Source organism: Phalacrocorax carbo, chromosome 11, assembly GCF_963921805.1.
Source record: "Phalacrocorax carbo chromosome 11, bPhaCar2.1, whole genome shotgun sequence".
Classification (NCBI taxonomy): Eukaryota; Metazoa; Chordata; class Aves; order Suliformes; family Phalacrocoracidae; genus Phalacrocorax; species Phalacrocorax carbo.
The window spans coordinates 17,233,575-17,260,665 of NC_087523.1; the positions used below are offsets into that span (position 1 = coordinate 17,233,575).

At 47.2% G+C, this 27,091-nt stretch overlaps 1 protein-coding gene across 4 annotated transcripts; it reads right to left on the reverse strand.

Moving 5' to 3' along the window:
* Positions 1–807: 807 nt before the first annotated feature.
* On the reverse strand, positions 808–27,053 carry TMEM255A (transmembrane protein 255A). Of its 4 annotated transcripts, none has more exons than XM_064463275.1 (9): positions 26,887–27,050; positions 22,435–22,577; positions 17,866–17,928; positions 12,274–12,363; positions 10,324–10,386; positions 9,199–9,287; positions 6,293–6,452; positions 4,851–4,994; positions 808–1,267 (listed from the first exon to the last, which is right to left on the reverse strand). In XM_064463275.1, the coding sequence occupies exons 1-9, from the start codon at positions 26,942–26,944 to the stop codon at positions 1,109–1,111; spliced, it is 969 nt and encodes a 322-aa protein (XP_064319345.1). In that variant the 5' UTR covers positions 26,945–27,050; the 3' UTR covers positions 808–1,108. The 4 variants fall into 4 exon arrangements, with proteins under 4 accessions (XP_064319345.1, XP_064319343.1, XP_064319347.1 ...); XM_064463273.1 differs by having other exon boundaries at positions 6,293–6,455; XM_064463277.1 differs by lacking the exon at positions 4,851–4,994 and having other exon boundaries at positions 6,293–6,455; positions 26,887–27,053.
* Between the last annotated feature and the right edge of the window lie 38 nt (positions 27,054–27,091).

Below are 27,091 nucleotides of genomic sequence, written 5' to 3' on the forward strand. Positions count from 1 at the left end.
CATCAGCTGAAGATTAAATGAAAGTCACGACAATAATTGCGAATGCCTATCAGTTTCATCCTATATTACAGGGTGTTGAATTTTATCCATGTGAGACTTACATCTTGGAGAACTAGTAGTGGATATTCTGTATGTGCAGCCCATAATAACAGCTACTAAAACAGTGCTTATTCAGGGTGCTGATTCAGTCCATTTAAAAAGTTAAAAGTACAAGCTTAAAAAAAAAAATTTCCAACCAAACAGAAGGGAAAAAAAAAACCCAATGTTTTCACTGCACTGTTTCAGTGACTTGTGGACAGTTCCTGATGCTCTTTATAGGACTACAAGGAAGATTTAGGCAGTGCAACCACCCAAACTGTTTGACTTCAGTATTACTTACACAGAATTCAGAGAGACATGACTGCATTTCACCTTCTAGCTTACAAAGCATCCTGAAATAAAAACAGCTTGCCTATTAAAGCTTTTCCCCTCAAAGAAGCAATATTCCCATTGTTTTGCTGGACATACATGAAAGTATCCTATGATGTTATCCCTTTTCATTAGCACTAAAGTTTGAGACAGTGTTGCAGTTCCCCCCAAGATTTTTCCAGCGCGTAGGCTGTAACCAACAAGTGATGTGAGCGAGGTTCTGTGGCCCAAAAAATCCCAGCAACCGAGCCCCAGTGCCAAACAAAACAAGCGTCAAGTCGAGCTGCGTGCAAGCACCCTCACCTTAAACAGACTGATGATGCTCTCCGGGAACTACGACCTTGGCTACCCTTACTTCAGCTTGGCACAAGATGGAGTAAGGCAGACCAGAATCTATCATCTGTGTTGTATCGCTTTATTAAAAACCAAGGACTAGAGGAACCTCGTGGTAAAACAAGGAGGCTGGAATTTAGGCCACCCACTACTCCCCGACACTGCAAAACATCAGCAGTACGTCCCCTTCCTCATAGTCTGTTGTTAAACCTCTGAAATAAGTCTCGCAAGAAAGCACAGTCCAACCTAACACTTGTATTTGCAATTATCTTCTGTACCTATCCTCCTGCTCCCTCCCACAGTAAAATATAAATACAAAATGTTCGCAATTATTTCAATGGCAATTTTTTTTTCTTTCCCACATTCTTTACGGTGTATAAGGTGGTGGCTTTTCAAAAGGTGGAAAATACGGTGGCGAGTAACGAGGCGGTGCGTTTGAGGACCACATATAGCTGGGAGATGGTGACATTGTCTGGGGATCATCAGAGAGGCCAGAAGGAGTGGAGGCTGGAAACACGCTGGAATGCTGCAGGGAGAAAGCAAGAAGATTGTAATGTAACCACTTCTGAATGCAAAGGGCACTGGCAAAGCGATACGTCATTACCAAGCAGTGCAAAATTAACATTTCAAGGCTCACTTCTGGAAAACATTTGTACATACAAATTAGTATTCAAATATTGTTTCATTCAAGGTAAGCACAGCGTTTAAGTAACTTACATTGCATAATGAGACTCCTTAGACCTAAACTGAAGAAGGCTTTTAAAACAAAAAAAAAAAAACCCAAACAAACAAAGATTTTTCTCATCAATTCTGTGTACCTGCTGCATTTCACAGAGGCTGGACAACTGAAAACTGATGAGTCTCTCTCAAATCTTGTGTTTTACACATCAGCCAGTAGCAACAACGAACAGACTGCAGATAATTTCTTCTTACACCTCATTTTCTCTTCGTCACAAATAAAAGACTCCCAGAAATCAATGGTAACAAAATAATTTATTCCTTCAGTAAATAAAAAGCTTGAAAAGGTGGAGAAACAAAATTTGTGCATGCCTGAAAATTAATTGCTCTCCAAAATACTGTCGTTATCAAAAGTACCTTAGGTCCTAAAGCTGCAAGTCATACGGCACTGGCGCTTTCCAAGACCCGCGCACAGGCTTGTGTTCTGTCCAGAAACAGGCCAGACAAATAGGCAATGAAATGCGGCCAGCCGCATTTGCTCCTCTGGCCACTAATACCCCGTGGTTTTATCCCTGACAGTCATGCCGCGCCCTGTGCTGCTGTCAGCCATCTGGCCCACCTGCACAAGCTGCCTGCAGCACAAGCGGTGTTGGATGGCGCTCGGTGGCACCGCCGGCATGCTGGAACACAGCACCCTTCTGCTCTGGCGCTCAGGCACCGCACACCCCGTCACCACCCTTCGGCTGCAGGCAGGCACAGGCTGCAAATCCCAAGTGTGCCCAGATTAAGGGCCCCGGCATAGGGAGAAATGCGAGGAGGATTTGCACTGTGCTGCAAGGGGCATGGGAGCACACGCCGAGGGACCTGCGCCGGGGCAGCGAGGCCGAGCTGTATGTAGTGGTGACCGTGTACAAGGTCAGAGGCGACCATGCCATTTTACCGTGGTGGGCAGAGGGATGACAGAATCTGCAGTAATAGCAGGTTGTTTTCAAACAGCATCTTTTTTGTGTCACTCCCCTAACGCCAACATGTGACAGTTTATTAAGCGGGTATATAGACCACGAAAGCCCAGCCCGCTCATCAAGGACCTCGCAGAAAGCCATACAAACCATTCCCATTTCAAACAACCCAACAGCTCGTCCATCACACCCCAGTTCCTCTAAAGTTCAGTGGGTGGGAGCCCCAGACTGCAAAGACATTTGGAAAGGCACTGCTACGGCAACACGGCACCAGCACTCATCAGCAAACAGCCCTGGGTTTTCACGGTTACAAAATGCCTGTGCCTGGCTGCCATAGCCACGAGTCCTGGAGGAGAGCTGCCATGGCTGCAAGTAGACCTGGCTTGCACTGGCAGCAGGCAGCAGCCTCGCTTTGTTAACGAAGCCAGTGGTGGGGAAGATGGCACTAATTCCTTTTGACAGTGGGTGAAAGGCAGACAAGGCCACCACTCGCCTGTGTCCTCTCATCAGAGCCAAATGTGGCTCAGGGTCTGCAGAAGCCAAAACGTTGCAGGTCCGAGACTTCCTCAACCAACTGCCCCCAGCCAAGCGCACAGAATGAGGAGTAAGATACAGGCACTACTTCCACCAGGGCCCTCTCCTCCTGCCTGTTTCCCATCATGGCCCACTGCAAAGGCCTGCTGCCTTCCTCACCACAACCAGCTGGGTGGAGCGTCATCAGTCATGGCACGAGCGGTGGCCACTGCAACACCCATCAGCTTGTGCTCCTCCACAAACCAGAGAGCCAGGTCTGCCATTTTAGAGTTGTGTGTGAAAGCCAGGCTCTTGCAGGGGCACAGGCTTCCTTCGAAATTCCGGGGTGTTTTTTTTCCTGTGAAAGATGTGTGGGATGAGTGGGAAGCACTGACTTGGCCAATTCTTGCACCAGGAGTGCAGCCTTCAAAAGGGATTTGAGAGGCAAGGCTGGGCTTGCTCTGTGTGCTGTGATGGCAGGGGAGAAGGTGTCAGAGTGGTACAGACACTGCTTGGGTCAGAGTAGGGCTCAAGGCAAGAGAGTCTCCACAGCCAGAGGCCTTAGCTAATGCTTTCATGCAGATGCTCAAGTTCACTGGAAGACAAGCAAGGCTCAGACTTGGAACTGCATTTGAAAGAGAGAGTTGGCTATTTTAAATTTAGATTACCTCAATTTACGCCCAGCTTTTGTGCTGGCTCCTAAGCCAACACCTGTGCTCACAGCACTGATACACAGAGACTTTCAACCATCTGGCTGACATGGAAGCACTAGCAGAGCCCCAGCAGTACTTCTACTGAAAAGCAGGGCAAATCCACCCATGCCCAGCTCTCTGCTGGTACCGTGGCTGCAGTACCGACAAACCCGAGTTAAACGGCACTTAGTGCCAGCCAAGCGGCTGAGAAGAGGACTTTGCAACACAGCTTGGTTTGGTATGTGCTGAGATTGGCATTTTTGTAAGTGTAAAAAGTTATACAACACTAGTGACTGTCCCAGGTTGTGTTAATCTCAAAAATGAGTCACAAATCTGCATACGTAAAAGTCCCAGAAGTTCTGATGTAAGTGTTCAAATATTTCTAGGAAGCCCTGAAAACAGTGTTGTCTAGTGGCACTAGCAGTAAAACCAGGAAGCTTTAGGTTCATGTTACCTCTAATGCATGACTCTCATGAGGGAGGTGGTGGCTATCGCAGAGCGCACCTCCTGGTTGATGTCCAAGACCTTAAGCTCTTGTTAATAAAAAAAAAGTCTCCAGCCCTGATGGTTGCAAAGAAAACGTACGATGTGTTAAAGTTATCAATCACCACCACTGTGGTAACATCCACCTGAGAGAAGAGCTGAGGAAATGTCCTCATCTGCTTCAACAAGCGAAAGCTGATGTTGACAGCAAGGTTCACATGAAATCACCATTTCCAACAGCACAGCTCCCTAACTCAGGAGATGAAGGGATGCATTACAGCAGAGGTGATGTTTGCAGGGACCGTTCTTAGACCAGCTGAAATGTGTGGGGGAAAAAAAAAACACAACAGAAGAGCTTTTCAGTCAGTATGTGTCTTCAGGAGCTCAAATAGCTTGTTTCCAAAAGCTCATCTGTTTCTCTCAGACATGGCAGTTGGCCTAATAAAAACCAGCACCTGAACACCTCGCGTTGCCTCTATCCTCAGAGCACTGCAGGTGCCAGAGGCAATGCCTATTTTTAACGTGGCCTCTACCAGTGAATGATGGCGGGGGCAGGCAGCAGGTTCTGCTGCCTTCCCTTCAAGGACAGCTTTCAGAAAAACACTGCCTTAGTAAGAGAGAGCACTACCAAGGACCAATGCCGAGTAGGAAAGATTTGCTATTCTCTGCAGGAACGGGAAAATTAAATTGTGTGACTGATGGGAAAACAGGCCTCCAGAGTCCTGCGGACCGACTGGATTTAACCTTGCTGCTAAACAAGAAAACATCCTGTAACATTCCCTACCTGAAAGTCATACGCAGAGTAGGGAGGCAGGTGAGGAGTGCTGTGGTAATAGGTGTTGTAAGACGCCACTTGTGGCCTCGAGTAGTAGGACACCGAAGGGTGCGCATTTTCAACCGTACAGTTCAGAGTAGGGAGGGAAGGAGTCTGTTAAAACAAAATGAGAGAATCTCAGGCTGCTAACCAAGTCACAGAAAGCTGACACCTGAATGAAAGCAGAAATTATTTAAAAGAGCACTGAGTGTCTTTAGAGCTCAGCTCTGCCAAATTAGCAACTGGCAACCTGGTCCCCTCTTAGGCAGCAGGTGAGTCCCAAGGTCATTTCATTCCTCAGCCACCTATTGTTTCCTCCCAGATTCCATAGAACAAGCTGGCAACAGCCCAGCGTATGCCAGTACTCAAACAAAACAACGGTTCAGATTGCATTTTTACAAGTAGGAGAAAGAATCCATTAATTTTGGTTAGTCTGTTATTCACTGCATTTTGAGGTCAGCATATTTCAACTCCTCTTATACTGCTGTTCACAGACACTTCTACACATCTTTTTTGCAGATGTTTACAGGCTGTCTGGTGTGGATCAAATCTCAAAAGGTCACAATGCACAGCTGGGAATGTGCCTCCTGTTTGGGAAGATCTTGGTGAGTCTGAAAAGAGTGTAGGAAAGTTCAGAGTTCTGAAATAAGGCCCTTAGTGCAGGGCCCAAGATTTGTTTATAAGAAAAATGTATTGCCAGGACAACAAATGCACTTTTCTGGGTGCCTCTTTTTGTATTATTCCAAATATGTTACAAGAGACAAAAAAACCCCAAGTTTATCTGTTGATCTGTTCAGTTCTCCTCACTGACTTGTCCTCTGCAGAACAAAACTGCATGGAAGGTAACAGGCAGCCTGGTTACGTGAGGGTATTTCAAAGATCATGTTGTCAGAACAGCATTTTTTTCATTATCTGAAGTTTGCAGTCTTTCAGCTGGTTTTGGACTCCAGTTCACCCTCTCAGATTCTGCACTGTGAAGAAACTAGATGGAGAGTTTTAGCCTAACAGGGCTGTTTAAACAGTCTGTAAAGCTCAGAAGCTTGCTACTGCTATAAAATCAACAATACATGAGCAACCACCACACATTTCCTTGTAGAAGGTCAATGCTATAAAAAGGAAGATAAATTTTTAAGAGAGCGCTATTATTTTTGATTTTTAATAATTCCTTTTGAAAATACAACCTCCCAGTTCTGTTTGTCTTTTCTAATTGTGTTCAGGTGTTGACACCAGATCAGAAAGGTGAATCATTTCCACTTTCTCCTTACAGTTATTTCATGCCCTTCTTTCCAGCCTGACTGCAGTGATGCAGTCATTTGCACTGAGATACCAATAGCTGTTTTCATTATTATTTCTAAAAGGCAATTTGCCTGATTTGTTTGGTTTAATGCACAGAGAAATTGGTACCATCTTACCATGTCTTTAAAGCCTCCAAGTATCGCTGCTGTAATGATCCCTAGGAATAGCCCCACTATGTTCAGAATTGTTGCTGACCACAGCAAGTGGTAAAGGTGAATGATGTCCTGGCAGCTGCTGACATCAATGTATTCGTAGTAGCCTCCAGAAATCTCTACTCTGCTAGATTAGAAAAAAACCCAACAATAATGATTAAAAAAATGCACCACACATCATAAAACCTAAGCACTTCTGCTGGACAGTAAAATGCATTCTGTAATTTAATGATAGCCTGGACCTAACTACTGAGGGAATGGGGATAAAGCCTGCTAGATCCCATGCTTGCAGCTTCTGAGATCTCCCTGCATGACAATGGAGAAGACTGCTTGATCTGTTGTGAAACAAAAAAGTCCTGCAAGGCCTGAAAATACCTAAACGACCTTGAGTCTGAATCTGCCTCTTATTTCTATCATCTGAGATCTCCACAGAGATCCTGGAGGCTTTCCAAGGACAAACCGGTCTTGGAATTACCCAGGGAAATCAGTCTGTGCCCCAGGGAGCGGCAGCTGCCCCTCAGGGCAGCACTGGCTGCTCCTCACAGCCACAAGAGCAGCTGGGTGGGACGGGCACAGGACAGCACAGCTGGCCTCCTGGCACCACAGGACTTGGCCACAGAGCACGTCCGACATCCAACTCGGCTGCCCTGCTCCAGCTGCCTGCCCTTTCCATCTCTCAATGGCATGGGTTTGCCAGGACCCCTGGGACCCTGGCAGAGAGGTCTGTCTGCTCACATTTTTAAGCTTTTTCACATGCAGAAAAGAGATGGAGAAAACTCAGTTGAATCCACTTAGGTCATTATTTTGGAAAGGGAAGAGGTGCTCCTGCAACAAGTGGGCTGGAGTCTCGCAGGCAGGATTCTTCAGTAATGACTTCTACCTGGCTGCTGCTTGGTGGAACAGGCTGGCCTTCAGAGTAGCTTACCAGATGTAGTGGGCTACAGCAAATCCCCCTTAACAAAACATATTTATCAGGGACAAACAACACTAAGGGCTTACGAATGACTTATCTCCCAGCTCACATATGGGGTTAGGCTCAAACTGCACAAGGGCTTTGAGGAAATGGGGAAGAACAGGCTCATATTTAAGGCCAAGAAGCAGGAGATCCAGGCTCAGCGCCACAGCAGATTCTGCAAGGCCTGCAGGAACCTGCCCCCTTTTGCAAGAGCCACCTTCCTTGCCTTATTACTCAGTTTTGGTTTCTTCTTTTCCTTTTTTCCATATCTTGTAGCAGGCCAGTGCAGAAGACATTACAACGAGGGGACAGGGATTTCAAGCAGAATTGAGGCAGAGCATAACCACAGGCTGTAAAAACCTGTATGTTAGCCTGTGTGACCTCTGTATAACCTGAGCACATACCGTGACTGCCTTTAACAATACAACCTGTATGTACTGTTTGCAAGATCTCGTTCCTATGGAGATGCGTGAGAGCATAAAGCTCTCAGCAAGCCTTGGTGTACCACTGAGAACATTCAGCACTGTGCAGATAAGTACAGCACGTACTTATCAGTGGGAAGGGGCTCATCTGATGCTGCCACATATGGGGTTCCCAGCATCAGGAGAGATGCAAGACTGCTTTCGCTTTTTCTATAATTTCCATCCTTTACATAATATGTGAGCTAACCAGCCTTAAGTGTCTGTGCCTTCCTTATTGAGATCCCAAAAGAGCCAGCACCTCCTCAGTGCAGAACACTTGTGTGGCACTAAGCAAGATTGAGATGGTAACAACCAATCCTATATCAGAGAGGGGAAAATGGGTCAGAGGCAGGACCCTCAGCCAGCCTGATGGGGGGGGGAGGAAAAAAGAAAAAAAAACAAAAAACAAAAACCACCAAAACAGAAAAGTTAGAAGTTTTTCTATTCCAATCACTTCTCTGTGTATTGCTCTCTTCATCTAGTAAAAAGGGATTGTGTTCTGTAAACTGTCAAAGGAAAGTGTGAGCTTCACCCCTCTGCAGCAGCTTCTACACAAAGTCCCACAGAGACCAGGGACTTCCCTTCCCAGCATGCGGAACCACCCTGTCCCAACAGCAGCTTTTGATCTTCCTCCACCACAGTCAATGATTTAAGTGGGGGCCAGCCCAACTAAGTACTGTGAGAAATGCTAAGCCTGAAACAGCCCTAGGCAAGAGCCAGCACTAAAAAAAAATCAATTTATTAATTCCTTGCTGACACACATTAGACACACCAAATGCTATAAGCAGCACATGCTGTAAATTAAGTTGGCTTAGGCACAGTAGCCACATCTAATGATGGTGTGATCAGTATGCAGCAGTGCTCGATGGGTAACCACCCTTCTGACTCATCTTTGCACCGTGCTGGTACACCCTCCAACCTCTTTTGACCAGGAAAGATACTCACTAGGCAGAGAGGACACTGATCTATGAACACGCAGCCTGCGAACTCTCCTCCCTGTTAGCAGGGTGGGGAATGAAACAGTGAGAAGGTGAGGAAGAATAACACTGTCCCAGTTTTTACATCTTCAATCTTCTAAACCAAAATAAAAGCCAGCGAACAAGCAATGCCAACACAGAACAATGGTGTTAGGACAAGGGATGCCCTATATGGGAAAAACTGGGGAAAGCACCAACTACGGAAGTAATGGAAACATTTTTCCAGCCAGGCTGGCTCCAGGCATGCTCACCCATAGCTGGGATGGCTTTAGTGTATTATATACACCCCTTTACTTGGTTATGTTTTGCCTGGGATTCCCTGCGGCTAGCAACCACAGCTTCAGATCCCTTCCCACAACAGTTGTCATTAACTGATACTTTGCTCCTGAACTATCCTGGCCCTTCAGACACCTGCAAACCGGCATGACCACTGCTCGCCCTTCCCACGGCCAGGAATGGTATTTTTAGCTTACTCACTTTCCACAGTTGTACAGGTCACAGCAGAAGCAGGTGTTGGTTTTTATTTTCGGCGTGCAGGGTGCACGGCGCTGTGGGTGACAGATTGCCTGTGTGATCCCAGAAAAAAAATAATACAAAGCATATAAGGACATAATCACCAAACACAGTTTCTGCTGCTATTTGGCCTGCTCTACATGTAGATTTTTGCACTGATCTCCAGATTAGCCCCAAGCAGATCTTTCTTTCCTTATCTTGCAGCACAGCTCCTACAAAGTACACAGTTATACTGGAATAAAGACACGCTACAGTAGAACAGACCAGCGTTTCCTTCCACCACGGGGAAGTCATAGATAAGCATTTGCCTGCACAGGAATGGGGTTATGCAACTCTTACAAGCAGCCAAGACCTTGCTGAACTAGCACCCCTCACCACACAGCAACTTAGAACAAAGAGTTGTCCATAGGATGATACAAACTGAGAGCAAGGTTACCATATTGGTGAATAACTGACTAAAGTGGTTGTCTGCTCACTTAGATGGTCTTCAGGCTGAAAAGAGAATGGATCCCAGCAATGCCACTGGGTAGTACTTACTTTGCACTTTGAGCAGGCATTTTAATTTGGAATAGAGTGGTTATTCAAACCTACTTAGGAACTCATGGGGAAATTTCAGAAACTCTCAGTGCACAGCAAAGGCAGCCAAAGATGTTCACGCACACTATCAGTATGCAGCAGGAACATCCACCCCTAATGGGCTTCTCTTTGGAAAAGACAACAGACATCAGAGGTGCAGAGGCTGGTACATGTTGCTCAAATCCTTAGAAATGACTGCTGTCTAAACCCTCAACCCACCACCCTGCTCCCATAATGAATGCACAGCTGAAGATCTAGAGAAACTGGTGTATTTTCCTCTCCCCCATCCCCTCTGCTCCACCTGCTCCTTCACTAACGAGGCAGTTCCAAGTGAGGAGCAATCCAATCCCTGAGTCCTCCTGGCACCCCACTCCCAGCCCAGGTCCTGCCTCCCACTCCCTCCTTGCTTTGCAGACCTCCGTACACCGGAGCAGCAGCCTGGCAGCAGGTTCTGCCACCTGCACCACGAAGCCAGCCCCTTCATGGAGACAGCACAGCCGAACCTGCTCTCACCTCCGGTGGGGTCGTACTCTTGGAGTAGTACTGACATCGCCCCGCATACAGTGGCCTCAGATCCTGCCGACAAAAAAGCACCAGGCTTAGCACAGCAGTGAAATCAAAATCAGCTAGCTGGACTGGGGAAAGGGGCCAGGCTTTAGAGAGACCCTGCTCTTGTATCAGCATCAGTACAGTGGCTGTTAGGCAACATCCCCACCACCACAGCCCCCCTGAGCCCCAGGTGATGTTTAACCCCAGCCCTTGGAGACATGTATTTGTTGCAGTTAGCACGAGAGGAGCAGGCTCTTAAGCCAGGCTTGTTTGGGTGAGGGTGGCCACCCGAAACTGAATGATTCATTCCTCATCCCCACCAGACACATCCCAGGGCTGCAAGACTTGTTTCCGAGGGTTCTTCATGCTGAATCATAGCAATTTCTTATTGGCAAAGTTGTCTTTCTGGGTTCTTGAGTGACTTGTGGGAAAGCTCTAGAGGATTACCAATGGTTCAGCCTGCAATCAAGCTGCATTAACGTCATGGTTTGAGGCAGCCTGGTCCCCAGGGCAAAACCTCAGTGAGAGCAACACTGGATGTGTATCCACTTCAGTGAGCCCTTCCCAGGAGCAGCTGCACTTGCACTTGCACTTGCACCGGATCCAAAGCTCGGGGTGGCAGGGCAGTGGCAGGCGATAGGAGGGAACGCTATGTGCTAGTGTGGCAGGAGCACGTCTCCAGCAAGACAACATTCTTGGACGGTTAGGGGGTGAAGTGAGGCCAAAAGCACATCCATTCATCAAGAGGCAGAAACCAGAACCCTCGTCATCCCAACTGCTCAGCTCTGGCTGCCTCAGACACACAGACATCCCTGTGGCCAGCTGGGAGGAGGTGCCAGCTTATGCCATCACCCAACCTGTGAGGGTCAGCACCTAAAAATCACAGAGCACATCTGTGGGGCTCAGACACGCATGGGCAGGATCAGGAGTCGAAGGAGCTTCACCTTTTTATCAAAGCTAGTGCTTCACATGCCCTCACAATGGGGGTCAGAAATGGCCAAGACTTGCTGGTTATATCCAGACAGACACCTCCCATGCAGCCGAGTGGAGCTGCCCTTTGCTCTGTCAGCAAATCCTGCCATCCAGCCATCTCTTCTCCCATTGGAACGCTCAGGGGCAGGAAGGGTGAGCTGGCTTTACAAGGAGAATAATGAGCCAGCTGACACAGGGAGTTTCCACTTCATGGGTGGTTCTGACCTTCCGATATTCCCTTCCATTCTGATCACAAATAAATCCCAAATCTATCTTTTTAATCCCAAAATTTTTTTTAAAAAGTCGTCAAACTGCAGAGTTGCAGGACAAAAAGAGATCTGTTTGCTGTTACAAATTTAAATTAAAAAGTTGAAATGGAAATGTGTTTTTTCATTTCTATACCAATAACTGAAGCTTTTGCACATCCCACTGTGCTAGAGATTGGTCACGACAGCAGTAGCTTGTAATTTTTTAAGTCATCTAATGGAAACTGAGAACCTACTGCAAGTGCTTCCTGTTTATACTGTAAAGCTTTAATAAGCTTCGTATCAAATTGCTTCATTCTACTACAACTTCCAGCAGTTCAATCAGCATCAAGAACTAGCTCTGCTAATATCTAAAATATGATAGATGTTACTGCTCGTACATCGTCCCTCAGCAAGAGCTGTAATTCACATCACACCTTATAGTTTTGAGACTCAGTAAACACATAAAGCACACACAAACTAAAGCAAAGTTTTAACATCTTAATGCTTGCTGTTAATTTCAAAATATTTTTGCAAAACTGATATATTTTTCAAAAGTTTATGATTTAAAACAGCATTCAGCACATGACACATATTTACAGGGTTTGATGTGGCCTGATACGGGATTACGGACACCATCACTTGTTCTCCTAGAGTAAAAGCATTGCAGGACCTGCGTTTTCCTGGAAGCACTTACTATGTGTCTGGCAGCAAAGACACCGTCTACTATGGCACAGCAGAACGCAGCAATGACGCCAAAGCTGATGAAGACGATCGATGCAACCAGCTGAGAAAGGAAAACAAAGCAAAGTATCATCTGCTTCTCCACAACCAAGCATTTCGTGCCCTCTCCACAAGGATACGTAAACCACAGTCAATAAGCGCTCAAGCAATCAATAACCCAAACATTTGCCCAGGCTGCACAGACTGGTCTCATTGAAGGCAACGGGCTGCGCGTCTCAAAGGAGAGTGTCTGCTCCTGCAAGGTGGCAGGAGTAAGTAGCAGTTGTGCCAGACTGGTTCTCTGGGGACTCGATATTGTAATGCAAGTTTTTCCATGACCCCAAAGCGCTAAACTTAGGCTGAGGATACACCTCCTCTTCTGGCTGCTGCCGTCCTTAACTCTTCCCTGGAGGGAAAGGAAGGGATTTCTTCTCTCCCCATCCTGGAGAGCTGTGGGGAGCTGCTCCTGCGAACACTTCCCAGGCTGTAAGGACACAGGACACTGCTGTTTGTGAACCTCTCTGGTGGGACTGCACCTTCAGGAAACAACAATTTCATGCAGGCTTAAGCACAAAGCCGTGAGGCCAGAAGACAGCTGACCAGCCTACGCCAGCAGTGTTGCACACTCTCACAGCAGCCTGGCTGGGCTCCTCGGTGCTGGGTTGCGGCAAGCACAGCCCACAGGGCCTCCCCCTGGCTTGGCGGAGCTGCAAGGAGAGAGATCTTCACCTTCAGCTCAAAGAGGGAAGTTAGACAGGTCTGATCCTCTTCCATTGGCCCCATCCTGCCTGTTTTTAAAATTAGGGTGAAAGCATTCAGAAGGTAAGCCAGCAATACCCCAACACAGGCGTGAAAAACAAAGTCTCTACTCTCACTACGCTGCTTTAAATACCACCTCTGCCGAAGTGCCCCTGCTCAGCTGGGAGAACCATGCACAAGTGCCGACATAACCCCTCCTTGTTCCTGAGCAGCAGCTCAGCTGCTGCCAGTGGGCTCCAGACCAGCTCATCACACACAGAGCTCCCAATATGGATCCCAATCCTCCTCGCCAAAACACATCGGGGATATTGCCAGGGCCATGGAGGGAGGGCAAGTGCAGCATTCAAACACACAGGTTCACAAAGACGTAGCTTCGGTAACAGCAGTATTTGCATTTAAAGAACTGAAAGCTTTAGTGTGTTCTTCGTTGGTGGTTTTCCACTCCAGCGATCAGAGCCTTCAAATGTTGATCGCTGGCAGCTGTTCAGAACTGCTTCTCCACAAGTACAAAGGTGACTCTGGTCATTGGGAGCTTTGAGCAATAGTAAAAATCACTAATAGCACAAATACAAAAATAACAGTTAGCTTAGCCAGCACTGACAGATATCTCTGGTCTCCTGGCAAGGGGGTGTTTGCATTGAAGCTCCAGGTGCTAAGTTTGCTCAAAAACCTTGGTTCCTGCCACTGCACAATGATCCAGTTCTCCAAAAGAGAAGCCAAACCCCTTGACAAACACAAGCCAGAAGGATTCTTAAAGTATCTTAGTATTTTGAGGTTAATCACACTGTTTTTCCCTAAACCTCCCTCAGTGAAAACTGACCTTCCTCCAGCAACACCCACTTGCAGACCAGGTCAGCTTAAGCAATGACTGGAGGTGCAAGAGGACTCACCTGGGACAGGGAAAATGGTCCCTGTGCAATTGCTTACTTCAGTTAGCTTCAAAATGAGAGAAAATAAAATGGTTTTCTAGATTAGGCAAGTATTCAAGATGTACGTTGTCCCACTGCAAATAAAAACTGCAGCAGCAGATAAAGCAGAGTGTGAAATTAAGCCAATGACCATGCAAACAAGTCACCATCACCAGCAACAAGCTGTTACTGGAATATTAGATGCTGTGCCACGAAGTACTCACAGATGGCAGCAGGTGACAAGTTTTCCAGGATCAGGTCCTACGCTGGGACCCTGTTTCTGTCAGCTGTAAACACTGGCATTACCTCCCCACTCAGACCCATACTGCCTCCACATCTCGGTCACAACTTGCGCTATCTGTCACAGCTTCACTACTACAACCAGTGAAGCCACACGGGAGGAAGAACCGCTTCTCACAGTCTCGGTGGAAGAAATGGGTTTTATGGCTTAGGTTATTTTGTAGCAAATTTAGTTTTCCTGTTTCATACACACATGAAAGAGGATATTCTCCCTAAATAGCATGATCCTTGGAGATGGGAACTGAGCCAAATGCTAAATATATACAATTAGGGTATCTGCCGGTCGCCCCTGCTTGCGAGCTGCTAATATGGTTATTTAAAGTAATACAAGGTTAATAATCAGACTTTTGTAACAGCCCTACTAGGATACAAGGATCTGGTGTTAGAAATGGGTTTGCTCACTTTATTTAGACAGTTTCCTCTCCTTCAGCTGAAGAAAAGCCTGAAAAACCAAACACTGAGAATTTATGATAAAGAAAATCAAACAGCAAATAAAACCATACAAATTCATTTTAACAATCCCACGTTTTTCAACTAATTTCAGGAGTTGCCAACAAGAATTTTGATTTGGGGTTGACAATACTGTTACTGTAGCAAGCAGAAGTTCCTCTCAAGAGCGGTGTGATATTAGTGATTTGTCTTTGCTCACCTAACTCCTGCCAAAGCCAGCCACCACAAGTATCATTTGGACAAGAAAAGACAAACTGGGTTTGGGGAGTGCAGGAACCATGAAGCAGGAGTGCTCTGGGCTGAGGTTCCCTTTAGGCCACAGGCCAGCGACACATTGGCTGTGAAGCTGTTGGCCATTACTTTTCCATGGCACAGATGACTGTCACAAAAGCCACATAAAAAGCTGACTCCTCACTTGAAAACTGCTGAGTGGGCAGCTTGGGTGTACGTCAGAGCTGCCTGTGGCGCTGGCAGGCAGGTGGGCAGCGCCGCTGGGCAGCTGGCCCTCCCTGGGGCGACAAAAACTCTCCCTTACTTTGACAAGTGGGAAGTGCAGACGCATGGCATGAAAGCCAAGACACTTGGGTGGGAAAAATGAGAGGGCTATTCCTGTCAGCAGGCCGGAGAGAAGCCAGGAGTGCCGCTTCAGGTTAGCTCTCCCTGCCAGCCACTTGCTCGACTCCTCATGCTCCCCAGCTTACAGGCAGAGACAGCCAGAACAACAAGCAGAAGTTGCTTTTAGCTCTTCCTGCCATCACTGAAGAACAACTGTGTAACAAGCAACACCAAGACTGCCTTTTAGCAAACTAGGACACTGGGGAAGTTCACAGAAGATTAAACAAAAAAAAAAAGTCCTGCACTGCCAGTGATATTATGGAAACACGTAACGGACAAAGCTGCCACTGTAAAGTGCTCCTGGGCAAGGAGGAGATGTGACTAAAAGCACAGGGACAATACGCGACAGCTACTGCTTGTCCTCTCTGCGGTCACAGCAGAGACACGTTAGCTGCCAACTGAGGCAGCAGTGACGCAATCCCTGCAAAGCTGGGTCATGCGTGCTTTTTAAGACACAAAACACTGGAGAGACGAAATGAATAAACACAGGCTATCCAGGGCTCTTCAGAATAAACAAACAAGTCAAGTCAGAGCCATGCTGTCATTCATGGGCACTCCTGTGAAGAATGCAGGACTGGCATAACACGATAATTGCTCAACCAGACCCTGACATGCTGCTAATACATGATGAGCAAGAGGACTGGAAACCCTGCTAGGACAGAAAGAACAGGACATGTTGCTCTTGCAGAGCCAGGGTGAAAATAAAATTAAAAAAATATCCACTGGAAAACCCACCTCCCCTGCACCCTGACTCTGAGAAAGGTAGTTTTCCTCTCCTACAGCAACTGCCTCGCTCTCTCCCTCACGCTGTTTGCAAAGCAAAGGGCAAGACAGCCCAGCCCAGTCCCTGGATTAGCACGAATTTCTCCCAACTCTCTCTGCAGCCTGGTAAACGTGCCTTAGCCTTGGTCAGCAGCACGCCCTGCTAATCTGGATCCCTGAGCCCCCCAGCAGAGGCAGCTCCACCCCTGCAAAAGCAGGCAGCAGTGCTGGGCCAGTAGGACAGGCTGCAAGGGACGGCATGATCCCCCGTTGGCGCCATGCAACCTCATACAAGGAAGGCTGGAGGGATCTTGCTGCCAGAGCATGGGGCAACCACTGGTGAGGGGGATTGAGGCCGCTCTCCCAGGAGAGCCAAGCAGGGGCAGGAGATAGGCATGCCCTCGGGGCACTCCAGGAGCTGGACTGTACCTCTCCATATGCTACCTCTAGCCAGCCACATGCAGCAAGCAGAGAAAACAGGCTAGGAGACTAAGCTCAACAGCCTGCTGGGACCGCATCAGGTACTGACTTCTTTTAATCTCTCACTACCCACACCTTTTGCTAAATTCTCCCAAAAGACTTCCCCCACCCTAAGCCCTGTTACTGACACCTCTGAGTGCTACAGCTGCTACCTTCAGGCACAAGCAGGAAGATGAGGTGTTTGTGAAACAGCATCTGCAAGACATGTTTAGGGGCCGTGAGAGACCCAGCAAAGTCCACACAAGTCTCCCGTGCTTGCCAGAGGGGATAATCTGGGCCAGCTCTGTCCCCGCTGCATGGAGAGACTCCCTCCCACTGCAGCACATGCTCAGTTGTGATCATATCATAACAGCAGCACTGGTCTCATATGGTTTGTGCTTATCTGCATGTTCACTGCCCACCTGCTCTCTTCTGAACATTGCTCCCATGGGATGGGACACCAGAGCCCTGACTAGGCAGTGGCTGTCCAGCCCCAGCACACAAAAGCCTCCTTGCAGCACGATGAGGGAACCAGAGCGCACTGTGGTCCACACATCTGGTCTAGCCAGCGTCTTCTGTGTTCCTCAAGTCCCCAACTGCTGCTTTACAGCATGCAAAGTTTCTTGGCTTTCCTTCTTACTTGAAGGGGCGTTTAGAAAAGAGGACCAGCAACACACGTGTTAATCAGCAACACTGGAGCAGTTGGTTGCTTTTCAATTACACCAGTCTTCATATTTTTTGTCATGTCGGTATCTTGAGTGACTTATTCTCTAGCAGAGAGCTCTGAGCACTCCTGTCCTCAGGAAGGACTTTCTGCTGGGCCCTCTAATGGCTTTCATCTCCAGTCTCCAGGCTGGCTGTTAGACCACCTGCTTGATCTTCTTCTCTATCCTTTGCTTAGATTAGAAGGTGGCCAAAAGCAATTTTTGCAGAGCCCCAAGCCTCTAAGAATTTATTTTAAAAGATTTAAACGAAATGTATTAGGTTTATGTTATTTACCATATTATGTACCACATACTGTGACAGCTCAACAGAAAAAGCACTGGCCATGAGTCTGTGAAACACTATCCTGAAAACTCCGAACACTCAATTTCAAGCCCTTTAAAAAAATCCCACTTTCTGCTTTCTTAAGCTTTTTTTTTTTAAATTATTTTAAAACATCAGGGTTAACAGTCTTGCTCTCCTATGCTGCCAGAAACCATCTCTAGTTCTGCAACACTACCCTGGAAGCATTAGGAAAATCAGTAATAGTCTTTACATACAAAATTTGATTAATTGTCATTTTTTCAAAAAAGTTTTTATTATGAACTTACCATTTGCCTTTTGTTTTCTATCAAGTTTGATCCAATTATTCCAAGAAATGACCCAAAACCAAGCTGAAAAACAACATACTGTTAGCATTTAGATCAAGATGATATCCAACATATTTTACATACAGACAGAACGCAATTCAATCCAGAAGCAGCAAAAGAACATAGTGTGGATGTGTGAGCACTCTTGCTTCAGCAAGTAATCAGTGGAGTCTCTCACTAGCTGGAAGTATCAAGTGTATCCCTTATGTGACACTAAAAGCATGTGTAGAAACCAAAAGGATGAGTTCTGAATGCCCTCCCCAGTGATGCTGAGAAATGGCTGGTGGATGAGGATATGCACTGCTGTCTTGGAACAACCCTACAAACACTCAGGAGCCTGCAGATGCAAACCTAGCAGGACCAGGCTTTTGTAACCTCAATGACAGCGTAAGCAATCACCTAAGTTTTCATCTCAGAGAGTTTATTGATATGAAGTATGAAATAAGGGAGAATTATACTCAGGAAGATTTCGCAGTTTCCTGCTGCCTTCTACTCCTCCCTCATTTCCAGGGGTGAGGATGCACCAACCACTCTTCTACCAGAAGAGCTCACACCAGCCCAGCCAACAGAATAAGCTACACCAGCAAAAGCATCTTTTTTTTCCTGCCGTAACTGACAACACTATTCTTATTTCAGCTCAGTGAAGTCAGCCAGGAGTGCAATTTCCCACCTCCTTTTTCCATAGCCTTAAAATATTTAGCTATGCTGAACAGAAGTTTCTAGGACAGAGCACACCTCAGCCAGGCCAGAAACAGGGACTTAACCAGGAACCATGGACTAGGGGGAAGATGCAGAAGTACTTCTGTGTCACACTGAGAGAGGTCTTTGATCAGTGTAGAGCATATCCAACTCCACTTCTGCGGGTTGGCAAAATGAGAAATGCTGGAAAAGTCCTACCGTTGGACTGGTCATATTAAGCAGGTACAAATCCAGTCAACAGACTAGGGGGGCAGTGGAGATCCGGGTGAGAATGCCAAATAACTGGCCAACTCCTCAGGAAGGAGAAAAAGGCATGAGACAAGCTGCAGTGATTCAAGAATGAGTCAACTAACCTGGAATCAATATTTTAAGATCCAGGAATAGAAAACAAAGGTTTAATAAATCCAGTATTAACAAGCAGAGGCACGTGCAGAGATTAGCAAACATAAACGTGATTAAAAGTTGGGTTTAAAACTTCTCTCACTCTGCTCAAGCCTGGTAACATTTGGTGCAGTGCCGCAGGCAGCAAGGGCTGCTGGCTCAAACGGCAGGGATTAAAGCAGAGCAGCTGATCAGGCTGCTGCTTCTCGGCTGCCTGCCTTGCACTCTGAGCTCTTGGAGACTGTTGTCCCCACATCAGGGACAAACTGCCAGGGTGGGAAGCACAGCAATGAGGCCAGGTGCTGCTTAACTGTGGGGCAGCGAGCCAGGGGACTGCTGAACTGCCCCAAACTGATCTGCTGGTGCTTCTGGGCTTATTATTTTGCTCAGCTTGAACAAGCAACAACTCCCACCTTCCCCAAGTAACAGGAGTTTTACAGCTCAATTCCAAGCCCAAAACCTGGGAGATGCAGGCATTAACGGCAACATGGATCCAGGCATTATATTCAGTCTGGTGATGTTTAGCAGCAAGGGAGTTGTGTGGCAACACACAGCTAAGGCAAATGCCCAAGAAAAACATCTTGTGCCCTTTGATCCTGATCCAAGATACTTAAGAGAAATGTCCATGTTGTGTTTCAGAGCAGCCTCAAACCAAAAGGTGAAATACTTAATGTAAGATAATTAAAAAAGAAGAAATTGGAGCAAGTTTGTACATCCAAGAGGTGAAGACCAAATAAATCAGTGGATTCTCATTAAGTAATGGGAATTCTCATTGCATTAATGGGAAAACCACTCCTCCTGTGGATGGGACAAAGATCTTAGTAATCTGCATCAACTGCCTCACTTATTTGCTGGTGGATATGATCCCCTGGGATGCCTGTCTGAAAGGAGGACAGGACACAAAATGAACATGCTTTTCCAGAGTAAAGCCCCAGGCCAATATGCTCGACAAGGAACCATTACAGAAGAGGTTTGCCAGTCAAAGCCTAAGAAAGGTCAGCCATTTGCAGAGATGCTGGAAGCTTGTGTAACTCAGAGACAACATACTCATCTCACAGAGCCTCTCTTCCATAAGGATGCTTGCCCCCTGTGCCTGCTCGCTACTCTTGCCCGCTGAGCATCACTGTTACACTCTGGGCTTCCCAGGCCCAGGTCAGTACTCCAGCCACAGCCGAGGATATTTCCCACAGAGGCACAGACGGGGCATTCACAGACGTAGTCATGAAGGTGTTGGTGGTCATGGAGGAGGGTGAAGACAGCCTGGCTAAAGGACATGTCACTGCACCCTCTGCATCAGCTCCTCATTGACACAACTGGACGAACTGCTCCGTTTGGGAAAAAAACCTCAAAAACCCCGAAAAACACATCCAAACAAAATTCCATTGATGCATGGAAGGTCTCCACTGCCTGGTCTGTCCCTCCTCAGGAGCAGAGGCCTGGGAAGATAATGCCTTGCATTAGACAGCCACTTCTTTGTGTGTTTCCTCCTTGCACAAGAGGCATTTGCCCAAGACTCAGAAGTTAAAGGAGGAAAGAATAGTGTATTAGGCATGGCAGGATGAGACATCTGATGTCCCATGAGATAATCTCATCCATGGATCTGGTCCACACATGGAGAAGTCACCCAGCACACAAAGAGACTTCTGGCTCTATGTTTTCCTTACCGATGCAGGGTACTGAGGGTATGACTAATGATGGAGCACCATTAATGGTGCACAGAAATCCCTGAAGGAGATGCACTCAGGCCTAACATTCACGTGAAGTTCCGGATGACAAGATTTGCAAAGAGCTGCTTCTTCAAGGCTCTGGAAACCACCTGCTTAGGGACAACTCACCGAGCACTCATGCACCACAGCAAGCCCTTTTTCCACAGTAAAGGGAGAAATCCCAGCTTGTTACGAAACATCAGCTATTTTAAGCACCTGCTGAAGCATCCATCAGCACACTGAAATGTTTTGCTGTGCGGGGGGACAGGCGAGGTCGTCACACATTTCTACGCAGCAGATTAATGAACTGAGAGGGGGAATTTGGTGACAAACACAAATTGTCAGGGTGCCCCTAAATAAAGTAATCCAACGCCCTTCCCAAGTCCAGGAATTCATTAATTCCTTGAGTAGACTGGGTCTTACACAAGCATAGGCGATGCTGACATTCCCAGAGCATAAATAGCACGGGAGACGTCAAGGGGATGTAAACAACAGGCTCTACCCATCTGGACCAGTCCACAGGACCTGCTCTGAAGCAGGAGGTTCAACCTGGGCTGAGAGAGCATAGGCTAAGCACAGAGAGTTTGAAGCCAGCCCATCACCTTTCTCAACACTTCTATACTTCTCTTTAAAAAAGATCAGGCCTAAATGCAGGAGTTACTGGGACAAGCCAGAAGAACAATCTTAAACCGAAGAGGCCCAGCAGAGTCTGTAACAACATTCCACTAGTGGCTGTAAAGGGTCTTTCTTCAGTCATAGAAAAGCTTGTCCACAGGGAAGTATAAACCTCCCTGAGATCAGCAATGGGTGGCAAATAAATCAAACAGCGATAAAGCAAGAAGTCTCCACCTAGTTATCTGGAATGGCCTTAAGCCTCCAAACCAAAATGCACAGCACTCCACAGCTGTTAGACCGGGATCCTCTAGTTGGGGAGCTGCAGTTACACGGAATCTGCTAAGGGCTGCAGCTCAGTCCTTTTCGTGCTTCTTTTTAAGCATGTCTCAGACATGCACGGGAAGAGACCAGGACTTGCTTTCCAGCTTGTGTTAGACCTCTGCTTGTGCCAGGAGGTGCATGGTGCACTCGCCCCTTATGCTTCTGCAGGAGGTTATACATCTACTGGCAAGAAGGCTGGGCACCGGCGGTCTTCTCTAAATTAAGCCATTTGAAGCTACAAGATTGCCCTTTCCCATTTTTGCTGGTTGATAACTAAAAAGAAGAAATGGATGTGATAGCTGCTTTGATGTGCGTGCTCCCCTGGCAAGCTGCCACAGCTATTGCTAACGTGCTTCTCCTCAGTCAGGGACTCAGAATCATTAAACACTTCTGCAAGTGAACTTTTATGACCACGAGTTCATGTGAACAGTATTTCAAGACCTGGTCCCTCAACCATTCTTGGCACCTACGGTCCTTCTTTGCCTTACTTCTGCCTGGGGTCAATGTGATGCATGCAAACAAAGAAGTTCTAAGGTTGCTTTGACTGACGTAAGACCTATTTATCTGTCTCACCATTAGCTCAAAAGCATGTTATTACCTAAGCTCAGAGGAAGCTGCCACTTGGATGGGATTTTTGCATGGGAATGAGCAGCAGGTGCAAAACAATAATAAAACAAATAAATCAAACGGCAATGAAGGAGCTGAGCATAATATTCAGGACAAGATCACCCTTTATAACATTTGCAGCATTACAAGGGACTTTGTAGGCAATAAGTTTTCTAGACCTACCTAGGAGTTCTATACTTACAATAACCCCTGGGTAATAACCTCCAACAGTCACATTTTGGGTTCTTGTTGTAGCAGCTAGGCCCACCGTTAGAATTAATACTGACACAATGAGGAGAGTCACAGTTACGTAGAGGGAATTTCTTTTTCTTCTATTGAACGACCCTAAAAACACACACAACAGAATTTGCTGATTCCATCTGGGGACAGTCACGGTACCACAAATTTCTCTTCCCACCGCCAACCACACTGTGGTAAATTTTCTTTATTCTAACTTGAAAATATTTTTGGGTTTGGCTGTCACTTTTCACCTTCACTGACATGCTTTATCAAGCATTACTAGGGCATCTGAATCACATTTACTTATTATTGCTCTGACATAGGTGAAAAGAGCCTTAAGACCCGTAACTTTGCAAAGCTCATTTGGATACATTGGAGCCTCCAGTCCCTCTGGCCTGGGGCAACTGAGCTAATGAGAAATACTATCATTAGGCATTTATGTATTTTCTGATATGCCTACCTACATCAAGCTAAATAACCACACTGTATGCCACTTATTTTGAGGGGGGAAATCTTGGTTCTAATCATATCATAAGGCATCCACAATTTCCCATGTAAATGAGACATCACCAGCAACAGCCACTTTTCCTCCTCCTGTAGTATCATCCTCTACTTTCAGCAAGGACCAGGTATTTTTAGATGCTTGAATAATGAATTTGTGGATTAGTAAAACTCATCTACAGCTGCCTGATTATGTTTTTTTCCTTTTATATATTTATAGATCTCCCAAATGAGCATAAATATAAAACTGATTCCCATCAACCAAGAGGAAAGCTGGCTGCAACGTTAAGCTCAGCAACATCTTTAGGCGTGTTTGTTCAGTGCACGCTCTGCCATCTTTACATCACTTTGTGGAACAATGCTTCTGATTATATTTCATATATTACATAGACATAACCCAGCACCTGTGAGAGCGGCTGGTAGGATAACGGTCCTCTGCCGTGCTCCCCGTGGGCTGCTGGGGCCACCCTGAATCCCATCCCTGCAGCCTGGGCTCTCCAACACATGCCAGGAGCAGGCAAAGGTAGTCCCCACCCCAGAGGCTTCCAAGCGATGTGTGTGCTACCAGCACTTCTCAGAGCATTTCAGAGAAGGGCAGGGATGTTCCCCCAGAGGAAGGAGCTGCTTCCACCATTGCTGAGCGTATTTGCTAAAGCAAACCATGTTGGGAACCCCCATCTGAGGTGTTCAGGGGCTCCCTGACAGCCTGTATGTGGTGAGATGAAACACCTGCAGAAAGGCTGGGAGGAAAGACTCAGCCAAGCCAAGCACAACCTCTTTGCCCAAATTCTCCAGAGAGAGGAGCACACCAGGCCTTGCTAGGTAGCATTCTGCCTTGAAGGTTATGCCCCAGGTGCCCACAGGTCCTGCTTTAGGGTCTGTGCCCATCTGCTGCACAGCTAGAGAGATCTTTTTACCCTAACAGCTATACCGATGCAGCCATATGGACACACACTAGTACAAATTATCTCCCTTCCTCCGCAGGGATGGCTGTCCCCAGGGAAAAGGGCAGGAGCTCCCCGCTGCTTCTCCACATCCACTCCATCCCGACCCACCAGCCATGCTGCTGGCAGGAGCACTCCCTCTCCGTGCCGATCCATGCTCCAGGCTGGCATGGCTGCCATGGGCATGAGGCTAGATCATTTCACCCTCACCAACCAGATGAGCGTGAACCCATAGATAACTCCTAAACTTGGGGCTTAAAAGCCTAACACGAGAAGATGAAAGAAAGGCAAGGGAGGTTTACAAAGAAAAGCAACACCCTTTTTGACCGACCAGTGTCTCTGGAAGGAAAGCTTTCCACCCACAAACCTTCTGCTCATGTCCCAGAGCACAACTGTGACAGCACCACTGGAACATCACTGGGTCTAAAAGCAAGGAGCCTGACAGCTAGTTAGTCCTTAGCTAGAATTAACAGCTTGACAGTTACTAATTTCAAACAAATTAAATAATTGCCGGAGAACCCTAAGGTCCAGAGTGGATCTTTTTTCCATGATCCTTGGTTTTCATGCCATTTTTTACAGGATGGAGACAAAGGTACCCAACTGTTTGCTGCAGGTTGCATTTGGGGTTAATCTTTTTATGCTCCTGAATCTGCCAAATAAGTTAATAATATAAAATCTAGACTTAAAGGATACAAAATTCATCAAGATATTAGGCCATTCTGTATGTATTGTCTCCCAAATACTACAGCTTGTGCCATGCTCCAGTTCCAATGTAATTATTTAAATGCAAGTGTAACATAAACATCTTAAAAATCTAAAGTATTGGGACCAAAAGTTTAGTTGAACAAAACCTTAGAAACTGGAGAAGAAATTGCGACTTCTTACATAGATTAGTTCTGAAAGGAGAGAAGGAACGAACCTGTCTTGCTTACACACATAGTAGATCACCAAACTTCTGATTACTGCTACAGTTTGGCTGGCAAATGAGCAGAAGGTACAGAATATATGGCTGATTTTACTTACACAGCTTAAACTCCTTACGGTTAGGCTGTGTGGGTGTGCAGATGTTTGTGTGCTGTGCAAAACCACCCTGCAGAGCACATCCGAGCGAGCGTCGTGGGTACACGAGCACGGCGTTTACTCATGCGAAGCAGCATTCTGCATTTCCATCAGAGATGCTTCAAAAAGTTACAGTGAAGAAACCTACAAAATGTGCTATTTTCCTCAAACACAGAGTATTTTGTAACAGCACTTCTGCAGGAAAACACTCTAAAAGAAGCACCTTGAAACACTCTATGGATTCTGACCTTATTTCAGAACCACCATGTTTTCCACTCTCACATTTCTACGTTGTTTCCCAGCTCACAACTGGCACACACCAACATGCAGTACAGAGTGAAACAAGGTTTCCAAATGGAAAATTTCTGAAAGCTTTTCAATATTCTTCATAGGATAAAACAAAACAAAAACCCACAAAAAAAATAACAAAAAACCCACAAAATGCTTTTATTCCAAGTCTTGACAGAACCACCCATAATCCTTTAACTTTATATTGGCAAGAGATGCGAAATTGAAGAGATAATGTGATTATATCCACTTCAGCTCTGTACTGGGACACTAATTCCATTTTTTCTTTCTCTGAAAACATGTTTTGTTACATGTATATTGAGAAAGTGGGTCTGTACTTCTGTAAGGATGCCTGCAGCTGCTTCAGCATACATGGAGCCATCCTCAGTGTCTCCAATTTTTGCTGAAAGCATCCCCCATTAGATTGTTTTCTTCTTTGCTACTGAGCTTGGTACAGCTTTACAGACAGAAATGGAGCTATGACATCTTTGCTATCTCTGCTTTTAAGAGAGAGTAATAGCCTTTTCTCTGTGATTTACACAAATTAAATACCTCAAAACTTGCAGTGCTTACCTCAACGTGAGTATACAAGGTGGTTTGAAACTCTGTGCTTAACTCTGCGAGGAAGATGTATAGAAATTAATGCTATCTATAGTCTGGCTATTTCTTTTGCTAAAATGGCACTCAGAACGTGGACAGCCTTCAGAAAGATCATTTTTATTTTAAGCCTCAGAAACATCCTCTTACTACAGTTGCCATATATAAGCCCACTCTAAAAACAAGGTTGTAGCAGGTTTTTCCTTTTTCCTTTCCTTTTTTTACTTTAAAAGTCTGCAATAACACATATCTTTGTACTGCCTCTGATCTACTTAGGTTTTTTCCTGATTATCAGAAGAAAATAGACAAGATAGTACAGAAACAGCACCAAGTTCTCCATCTTAGTCTTTTTGGGGGAGAAAAGCCACAAGCAAAGAATAAGTGCGAACTCGCCCAGGGAAGCCAGCTCTAACTTTTACCCTAGGAGAACCAGGGGCAGATGGCACCAAGCGCTTCTCGACCCCAGGCTGGCTCCTTTTGTTCGTCTTCTCTGCGAAAAAAGCATTAGCGTGCCAGATGTGACCCAAACCGCGCCAGATGTGACCCAAACAGCACGAAGGGCCCCGTCGGCAGACCCAGGGGAGAGGGTCTGCAGGTGTCTGGGCGGCTCGTCCCCTGCTGGGATGGGCAAATTGCAATCAGCAGCCGGTGCGGAGCGGTACGAGGGATTCTCTGACCTAATTCGGGAGGCGAAGGAGGCTGCGAGGGACGCGGACGCCCTTCCCGGGGCCGCCTCAGCCGGCCGGGGCCGCCCCACGGGGGTCTCCGCCGCAGCCCCACACCAGGGCGGCGCGGCCCCAGGGGCTCCGGCGGGAGGGGGGCACGGACCGTCCCCCTGCGGCTGAAACCGCGCCTGAACGGCAGCGGGGCGGGCGGCGGGGTTCGGGGCCGGCCCAGCCCGGGCTGCGGCGGCGGCGGCGCCGGCGACCCCCCACCCAAAATGGCCGCGCACCCCCGGCCCCCGCGCGCCGCCCCGCATCCTCCCGGCCTGGCCGGGCCGGGCCTCCCCTCCCCGCCGCACTCACCGACAGAGTCGGGCAGGGCTACGCCGCCCGGGCGCTGCTGAGTCAGGGACTGCCGCATGCTGCTGCCGCCGCCGGCCCCCGCCGCAGCCCGCCGGGCCACGGCGGCGGACAGAGCCCCGGCAGCGGCGCCGCCGCGCCTGCGCGCTGGGCCGGCAGCGGCGGGGGCTGCGGGGCCGCCCCGCACCGCCCGCTGCCCCCGCCCGGC

Bases quoted from the DNA above. Each gene is read 5' to 3' on its own strand.
- TMEM255A (XM_064463273.1), bottom strand. From the start codon at position 26,944: ATGCGGCAGTCCCTGACTCAGCAGCGCCCGGGCGGCGTAGCCCTGCCC. The intron at 17,929-22,434 runs GTAAGTATAGAA...GTTGTTTTTCAG, and splicing joins GTTATTACCCAGGGGTTATT to CTTGGTTTTGGGTCATTTCT. The intron at 1,268-4,850 runs GTAGGGAATGTT...TTCTCCCTGCAG, and splicing joins ACTCTGCGTATGACTTTCAG to CATTCCAGCGTGTTTCCAGC.